Genomic DNA, 8,804 nt, shown 5'->3' with positions numbered 1-8,804 from the left:
CTTCTATCTGTTCTCTACGGTGGCTGAGAAGTGCAAAACACATTTACAATTCAAAAACACATTAACAAATAAACAAAATAACATTTGAAGAAACAAAATTATATTTTATGAAACAAATGTATATTTGAAAAAAAAAGTTGAAATTTTTAAAAACAAATTTACATTTTAAATAAGTTAGATTTTAGGTGAGAGAAAGTTTCATTTTTTGTTCTGTCTTTGCACTTGTACAAGTGTTTCCGAACGGTCAATTTCTTTTTTAGATGTAAATTTGTTTCCCTATAATGTATTTTTTTTTCTATAAAATGAAACTTTCTCTCACCTAAAATCTAACTTATTTAAAATGTAAATTTGTTTTAAAAAATTTTAACTTTTTTTTTCAAAAATACATTTGTTTCATAAAATATAATTTTGTTTCTTCAAATGTTATTTTGTTTATTTGTTAATGTGTTTTTGAATTGTAAATGTGTTTTGCACTTCTCAGCCACCGTAGAGAACAGATAGAAGATGATTTGGGTTTTTTTTCAGGATAAATCCGCTTCTGTCTGATTGGATGCTGAGCAGTTTCTGACGTTTTCTTTGTTCTGACCGTTTATGTGAAATGGGTCCCTGCAGGATCGGCCGCCTGTTCAGCGGCAGCGAGCCCATCGTGCTGGACAGCCTGAAGCAGCATTACTTCATTGACAGAGATGGAGACATCTTCAGGTTCATCCTGAGCTACCTGAGGACCTGCAAGCTGCTGCTGCCTGAAGACTTTCAGGTGAGTCAGATCTCAGTTCTGACCGTCAAGGTCACAGCTTTTAAACTGGGCTCTGCTTCCACCTGATAAAACCTTTAAGCATTAAAGAGATTTTAGCTCAGAGATGAGCTCAGCTGGTTAAGGTGAACTGAACCACAGTTGACCTGCTGGTGCGCTGAAAGGTTCTGACTCAGCTGGACCCGGTAGAACTTATCAGGTTGAGCTGTCTGCTTTCCTCTGACCACCAGGACTTCCCTCAGCTCTACGAGGAGGCACGGTTCTACCAGCTGGCTCCGATGGTTCGGGACCTGGAGCGCTGGCATGCGGAGCGCGAGGCCCAACGGGCATCGGTGCCGTGCGAGTGCCTGGTGGTCCGGGTGACGCCAGATCTGGGTGAGAGGATCGCCCTGAGTGGGGAGAAGGTTCTGATCGAGGAAGTCTTCCCAGAGACCGGGGACGTCATGTGCAACTCTGTGAATGCTGGCTGGAACCAGGACCCGACCCATGTCATCCGCTTCCCGCTTAACGGCTACTGCAGACTGAACTCTGTACAGGTGAGCGTCAGCCAATCACAGCACAGACTGCACTTTATTCCAGTTCTGTTATAACCGAAATAAAACCAGCGCCGACAGAAACTGACCAAATCACAACATCCTTAAGTCGTAGGGAAATCATATTTAAATGTCAACTCATTCTGCCTTAAACATGTATATAAATGTACTCTTTATCAGACAATATTGTCCCAAAATTAATAACAAATTATAGTTTAAAAAAAAAACCTGTTTTTTTTGTTATCTTACGCAGGCCTGTTAGTTATACTCAACGGTTGAAATCAGAATCCTTTCCTTTCCCATTGAGTTGCGTCCCAGTGTTCACGGGGATGGACGTCTGTGTCTTCAGCAGGCGTAGAGCTAACAGAACTGGCAGCGTTGCGAGGCAAGGGCTCAAACATGTACGGCTGGAAGCCTTCTACACCAAACCAAGCTTCTGCCGCCCTGGCGTCCTCTTCCACAACATCTTCGTCCCCGCTTTCCTCCTCTAAATAAAAAATGGATGACAGAGGAGACTCATCCACGACCTCTGACACTAAACTCTCCTCCTCTCGCATGTTTCCGCTGTCCATAGCGTTCCTTGACAGTGTCGTTTCTAAGTCACCAATTTAGTGCTACTTGGTCCCAATGGAATTTCCCATTGGGAACCTACTAGCACTAAGTTGCTAACTGGTTAGCAAGATGCTTCTGGCAAACCGGCCACAATCAAACTTGCTTATGAACCTTCTGCCACAACAATCCCGCCCCCTTGATGACCGACCAATCACATTCACTTTATTCACTCGTGTAAAGTCGGGAGGATTCGGAAATGCAACGGTTGGAACGGCCGCTTCCCTACGACTTCAAAACATAGTCCATCTTCTAACCTGATCTCCATCTGGTCCTGCAGGTCCTAGAGCGTCTCTTCCACAAAGGCTTCAGCATCAAGGCGTCCTGCGGTGGCGGCGTGGACTCGACCCAGTTCAGCGAGTACGTTCTGTGTCGAGAACTGAAGGAAAGCCGGTCCCTGAGCAGTACCCCGGTTCGGATCAAACAGGAGCCTCTGGACTGAAACAGATCCTACAGAAACCGCCTCAGAACCAGCTGGTTTTTTTCTACCCGAGCGTGATACCGGACCCTTTTTCTAAGCCTTGTATTTAACGTCTGTGTTGCAGATAAAAAAACTGAAACCACTCAGTTTCTTCTTCTTTATTTCATTTCGTAACAAAGGTACAAATGGTGTAAAACTGCATCAGGCTGAATGTAGGAAATATAAATAAGTCCTGAAACATAGGAGCTGGATCCAAACTAAAGCTCGAAAAGTCTGACTTCGTTCCATCTGCAGAGTCTTCCAGATTCCACCTTCCAGGTTCAGTCTGCCGCGATGGAGACCAGGAGGAGATGGAATGTCAGACCGTCAGAACCTGAGAGAGTTCCTGTGTGTCGGAGAACCAGCTCCCTGCAGGGGAACGCTCCAGACGCCACGGAGATCACAACCAGTCAGCTGGTTCCTGCAGATCAATGATGATCTCAGCAGGAAGTGGATTATTAAACCGATCCTAAAAACCTTAAAGTCTGTGGCTCACCCACACACAAACACACACACACACACACACACCCTAAAACCATGGCAACCGGCCGGGCCGGGCATCCAGAAGATCTCAAACATGGCGAACAGTCAGTGTCCAATCAGAAGGCACCTGTTCAGGTACAGCGCTGGAGTCTGGAGGGGGCAGGGCCACAATGACAGCCAATCAAAGCAGCTCACAGGCCAACATTGCAGGATGTTTCCACAACACCGCCGCCATTAAAGGAGCGTTCCACCTCTTCATCTCCCTCCTCTTCCTCACTTGTTCCGGATCCAGGCAGGGCAGGGCGGCTGCCGAAGGTTCAGCCCAGAACTGGTTCTGGAGGTTAACCATCGAGTTGGTTCGGCTGATAGAGGAGATTGATCCAAAGTGATCGGATCGACCTCCTCCATCAGAACCAACCAAACTGTCCCTGAGTGAGAAAACATGTCTCTGGTTCAGTTCTGAACAAAACGGTTCAAACAAGCGTTTGGGTTTTATTCAGGAAGATGTTCCCATGTCAGGCTGAGAGCAGAACCAAACGTTTGTGTCGTTTTAGGTGGAACTGTAAGCAGCCTGTAGGTGGAACCAGATCATCCCATCTGAGCGGATAAAAACCTACAGAACCTTAAACACGTTTCAGAAACGGCTCTGATTGGGGGAGCTCTGTAACTGGGCCAGCAGGGTTGATGGAAGATCCAAAGCCTCAGTCGGAAACACCAGCAGCACCACAGCTGGACCAGCAGGAGGCGCTTCTCACTTCAGCAGGGCCTTGTAGAGCGTCAGGGAGCGAGCCGTGCTGCGGTCCTGCTCCAGACACAGGATGAAGTCCCTGAGGTTAACCCGAGTGATCCGCTGCCGGAGCTGCTGCCGGGATGAGGAAGCAGAGGAGCTGGAACCGGATCCTGTTGTCACCTGGAGGGAGGAGGGGGGGGAGGGTTAGAGACTAGGAACTACAGGAAGATGAAACATGTTTTTCTATAAACCAGATGTTCTGCTGCTGATCGTGGTGAGCTGCTGCTCTGACGCCATCCAGCGATAGCGATTCAAAGGCAGAACTCAGATCAATGCACGGATTCCTACCAAACAAAACAACCTGATCCAATTAGAGCTGCTGTTCTTCCTGAAGGAACAGGTTCCATCACAATCAGCTCTGAGCTGAAACGACAAAGATCCTGTGTTCATCAGGAGGCTCCACCCCCTCCATATGCTGCAGGTTTCAGACCCAACTGGAAGCTTTCATTTTCTCCTGCTGCTGTCTTCACAATCAGGCTTCAGAATGATGATGCTGCTGCACGCCGCTGAGGTCCAAGACCCCTTAACGTGCAGAAACTTCTGATGCTTCACCCAGTTCAGAGACCGCTCTATTTTTTTAGTGGGTGGACTGGTTTCACAAACCACCTCTCCCATCATCATCTCAACAGAATCCATTAAAACTGTTGTCAGAATTTAAGAAGTTTAAACTGGAAAATCACCAGCAGTTGTGAACTGTGCTTCTGAACTACAGAAAGGGCAGAGGGGAGGGGCTTTTAGGGCATAAGCAGCCCCCCACCATCAAAAAGAGGGCCTTGAGCTAATATCTGCTGATCTGCCTCCAGGGTATGGAGGGCTGACGGGCTTCATGGGCCCCCATTAGTCCCCAAGGCAGACACTGACCCCCTTCTGTTGAGGGTGGGGCCATTATATAACCGGAGGGGCCGAAGAGGAGGAGGTGGGGGGTCGTGGCTCAGAGTCATTGTTCAGAAAAAAAAAAAGCCTGAACCCTTTTCTGCAGTGGGGAGGGCTTAAGGGCTGGTTATGCCCCTGCAGCAGTGTGTCGCAGATATCTTTCATTTCCTTCCAATACTGAAGCGTGGTCTGCGCGATGTAATTCTACGCTACAACGCAAGAGGGACAATCAGGAACTAGCTGTGGGTCTAGATACGGGCGAGGTGGAAACTAAGTGGGGGCAAGTTTGTCCAAAAACGGAGGGACATGAGGGCGAAAAAGAGCAGGGATCCAGGTGGAAAAACGGTCCCAGCGTTTCCGCGCGCCTCACTCTTCTAGCTGGTCCATCTTTACGAGTTGTTTTCCCACAATGGTGGTCATACAAACAAAACACCAATTAGGTACCAAACAGGAAATACGCATAGTGTAGAGCGGATGTATAATTGACCAATCAGAGTCGTCCTGTCTGCGGCACTGTCTGCAGTCACCGACAAGTTTGGAGTGTCTGCGACAGGGGCATATTTGCATTCACTACGACACGCAGACGACCTGGTTTCTGAGTATAAATCCACTATATTAAACAATCTCCAGTGTCTTAACCCAATGACTGTGAGACCAATTACCTCACTGCTTCCTGAAGCTCCGCCTCCTGAGTCCAGCTTCCGTTTTTTTCTCGGCCCGATGGCGGCAAGGGCCGTGAGGTTGGCGTCTCGCTGTCGCATCTGAGCCAGTTCCTGCTGCTGCATCTGAGGACAGGAAGTTACAGGTTAGGACAGAGACCCAGTGGTTTCAGGAGCGGTTTCCAAACTTTGAACTAACCTGACTGGATAAACTGACTGAATAGTTCCTGTAAAAAGCCTCGAGATGAAATTCGTTGCAATCTTGTGCTGTATGAATAAGCTTAGCTGAAAATGCAACAAGAACCTGTCCCTGAGGGTTGATTTCCAGCCATATTTGCCAGCTGCAGCCCAGACCCCAGAATCCAACATGGCCGCCATTTATATCAAACAGACTGAAGCTTTTATACTGTTTATATTTTGGTTTCCTTAAACCAGGAATAGACACAGCTGAACTGCCTCTGTCTGAACGTGGTGAACACAGGAAAAACAGACGCTTTAGCTTGTTGTGCTAACAGCAGTTAGCGCTATAAAACAACATCATCTCAGACCAATATAAAGCAGTCTGAAACTCCTCTCCCAGAAACACTGGTTATGGTGTTTTTCATCTTCGGCCTAGAACAGGGCCGTAAGCTACGGGTGGAAGTTTACGCAGAAATACTTTGTTGTTTATCACTATTTGGTTACTTTTCTTCAAATGGCTACTAAACAAAATAGGAGGACAAACATTAGGAGGGCTGTGGTGCTTTCAGGGAACCTCAAAAACTTGTGTTCTTTATGAAGAGAGGACATAAACCTCAATCATCTTAAATATTTTCACAGTTATCATGAAGAAATCCTTTAAATTTCCTGTTTTCTGTAGTTTAAGGAGGAGACAGAGAGAATTAGCCGTACCTCTTTAGCCTTCTGCTTGAGCCGAGCCTGCTCCGGATCCTCCTGCCGGGCCCGACTCTGAAAGAAGAAAGAATCAAGTGCTTTACGTTTTTTTATATTTAGATGGTTAAATAAACAGGTGGAAACATCTGTGGAAATGTGTTGGTTGCTGTGGGAGCGTTTTGTACCTTGGCAGCTTTCAGCAGTATCTCCCGCTCCTGCTCATCTTTCCGCTGTTTCTCCATTCGCTCCAGCGCCTCAAAGAACCGTAGCTGGGAGCGAACGTCCGACGTCTGCTCGTAGGTCATGTTTCCTTCATCCTGAGGGAGGAAGACCATGGAACGTTTAAACACACACCGTGCCGACTAGGGGTGTAAATAATAATCGTTTTGTATCGATGCATCGATCCAAAAGCCGACGATCCGAAGAGAACCTATTCATGTTTTTTTTTTCCTCCAGCCTATTTTTATCCATTTGCTCCTGGGCGTAATTCTCCTCCCGTGCTGCTGTGGCGCTAAACCTATTTTGCCCTCCTACCTCGCTTCCTGGTTATACTCTTACAGCAGTGTGTTGCAGTGAGCTTGATGCAGACATTTTTAAATTATGCTCAATATTGAAGCGTGGTCTGTGCTACACACTGTGGGTCTAGATACGGCCGAGGCGGCGAGGAAGTGGGGGCGAGTTTAGTCCGAAGACGGAGGGACATGAGGGCCAAAAAGAGCGGAGATCCAGGTGGATAAAGGGTCTCAGCGTTCTCGCACACCTCGCTCTTCTAGCTGGTCAAACTTCACGAGTTGTTTTCCACAATTTCGGTCATAAAAACTAAACAAGCCGGCCTCCTGTCTGCGGTGCTGTCTGCGGTCAGCTACAATCTGGGAGAGGAGCAGCGGAGCGTCTTTCAAGGGGGCGGGACGTCTGGAGACGAGGTATTGCATTGCACTCATTGCACTGATTTTCTGTATCAGTATTTTTGCAGTATTTCTTGATGCAACTTTTCTGCTTCTGTTATTTGCTGTTGTTTCTAAAAAAAAAAAAAATGCATAACGATATTACAGCTTTCATTGATTTATTTCAAACTTAAAACTTTGTTTAGCCTGTAAGGTGTAAAAAAAAATAATAATAAAAAAAAAATAATTAATCGGATCGAATCGTGGTGTATTCTTGAGTATCGAAAATAATCGAATCGTTGGGTCAGGAAATCGATACTGAATCGAATCGCCCTGATGGATGTGATTTACACCCCTAGTGCCGACGCAACCTTCAGCATGAATTGATCTATAATGTCTGGATGAGCCAACCAATAGGGTTTCACTTATTCCCAAAGAGAAAAACTGTCAGGAATCCGGTCAAAAAAAGAGGACCTGGGTCTGAACAGGGCAGTTTGCAGAACGGCAACTTTTTATCACCCTGATCCACATTAAAAACTTCATCAGCCTTGTATTATCATAGTTGCACAAAAAACTTCATTCCATCAGGTTTTAGTAGCACCAACTCAACCAGACTAATTTCTTCTGTGCATAAATTAAAAGACGGTAGAATCTATGAACGTCTCCCTATTTTTAAGTTATTAAGTACCCTAAGGCTCTAATGTTTCACATGACGGCACGCTCCTTCTCTGTGCACGGCAGGCATCTGTAGATTCTCTCAAACTCACGTCTGTTTCTGTGCGCTAGCGTCAACTTTTGTCTCTTTAAAAGTGGAACCCACCGCGGACAGTAAACTGCCTGTGATTGGCTACATATCAGGAAATCCCACCTCTTCAGGCAGCACCATTTACTTCCTTTGCTAGCACCGTTAGCACAGCATCTTCAGGCTAATCCCTGCTATATTAAAAAGAATTTATTTGAGAAGAAGAATTATACATTTAAGGCATTCACTGATGTTTTTTGACAGCAGTACGACCGTTTCTCAATATGTGTACTTGTGCGTTCTCATATGCTCGAAAAACGTCATCAGCCTCAGCCCCTGGTACTGTTCCAATTCAAAAGAACAGCAGACCGAGGAACGGGGAAAGTTGATGTAATTGCCAGATTTTCAATCTAAGTGGACTCAGTCAGTACCTTTCTTCTGGACCCCATCCTGCACAGGCATTGAAGGCTCACAGTGACCTGGCCGTGCCTTTATGTCCTCGGCCCATGGCGAGACAAGACTTATATGTCAAATGGCATCTCTATGGGAATAGTTGTGTGTCGCAGGAAGTTAGTCACCACAAATGCAGGTTGCACAGGCTGCGGCGCTGTGTGGCCCACCAAACATAAATGTTCTGGAGCTGCGTGCAGCGTACATGGCCCTCAGGTGTGCCGCTTTCAAGCACTTTGTGCAAGCAGACCTCGAGGATTTTCATTAATTATTTTAAAAGACCCAAAATCTCCACTTTAAAAAAAAAATGAACATACAAAACCTCTCAAGAGGGGATGCGTAATAAACAAGAGCGAGAGCATGGACCTGCCCATTTCTCCTCGTGCACGCTCGGTTTAAAAGTTGCTGTTCTCATAGCTCATACAAGCTTAATGTGTCCTAATGTCCGCTCTAACCCCTAAATCCCTCAATCACTATATAAAGCGGGGGACTCTATAGCGAACTCAGTTAACTGTCCATTTGGACAGATGATCAGTACTTGTTACTCGCCTGTTGGTTACGTAACTGCGCCATCTTTGTTTTTAGTCGCTGCTGTCCGGTAGCGACCCAGAAATAAAACATAGCCTCTATACCAGAGGTAATCAATTAAAAATCAGCGAGGTCCGAATACAAGAAAATCATCACCCGTAAAGGT

General features: G+C 46.2%; 2 protein-coding genes across 2 annotated transcripts in view; one reads left to right on the top strand and one right to left on the bottom strand.

Annotated features, from left to right (window-relative positions):
- The window catches only part of LOC107099815 (BTB/POZ domain-containing protein kctd15-like), a 10,477-nt gene extending 7,998 nt beyond the window's left edge, over nucleotides 1-2,479 (top strand). The window contains exons 3-5 of the mRNA XM_015398087.1: nucleotides 613-757; nucleotides 985-1,290; nucleotides 2,177-2,479. Coding sequence (XP_015253573.1) covers nucleotides 613-757; nucleotides 985-1,290; nucleotides 2,177-2,338 — 613 coding nt within the window. The 3' untranslated portion in view covers nucleotides 2,339-2,479. The remainder of the gene's footprint in view (nucleotides 1-612; nucleotides 758-984; nucleotides 1,291-2,176) is intronic.
- Nucleotides 2,480-3,480: 1,001 nt separating this feature from the next.
- Nucleotides 3,481-8,804, bottom strand: part of LOC107099814 (transcription initiation factor TFIID subunit 4-like) — a 20,793-nt gene continuing 15,469 nt past the window's right edge. The window contains exons 12-15 of the mRNA XM_015398085.1: nucleotides 6,220-6,351; nucleotides 6,053-6,109; nucleotides 5,165-5,287; nucleotides 3,481-3,749 (exon numbers count right to left, since the gene is read on the bottom strand). Coding sequence (XP_015253571.1) covers nucleotides 3,591-3,749; nucleotides 5,165-5,287; nucleotides 6,053-6,109; nucleotides 6,220-6,351 — 471 coding nt within the window. The 3' untranslated portion in view covers nucleotides 3,481-3,590. The remainder of the gene's footprint in view (nucleotides 3,750-5,164; nucleotides 5,288-6,052; nucleotides 6,110-6,219; nucleotides 6,352-8,804) is intronic.

This window comes from Cyprinodon variegatus, unplaced genomic scaffold (genome assembly GCF_000732505.1).
Source record: "Cyprinodon variegatus isolate N-32 unplaced genomic scaffold, C_variegatus-1.0 Scaffold910, whole genome shotgun sequence".
Lineage (NCBI taxonomy): Eukaryota > Metazoa > Chordata > Actinopteri > Cyprinodontiformes > Cyprinodontidae > Cyprinodon > Cyprinodon variegatus.
The sequence above is the reverse complement of the archived record's forward strand: the minus strand, read 5'-3'. Positions and strand labels throughout refer to the sequence as shown.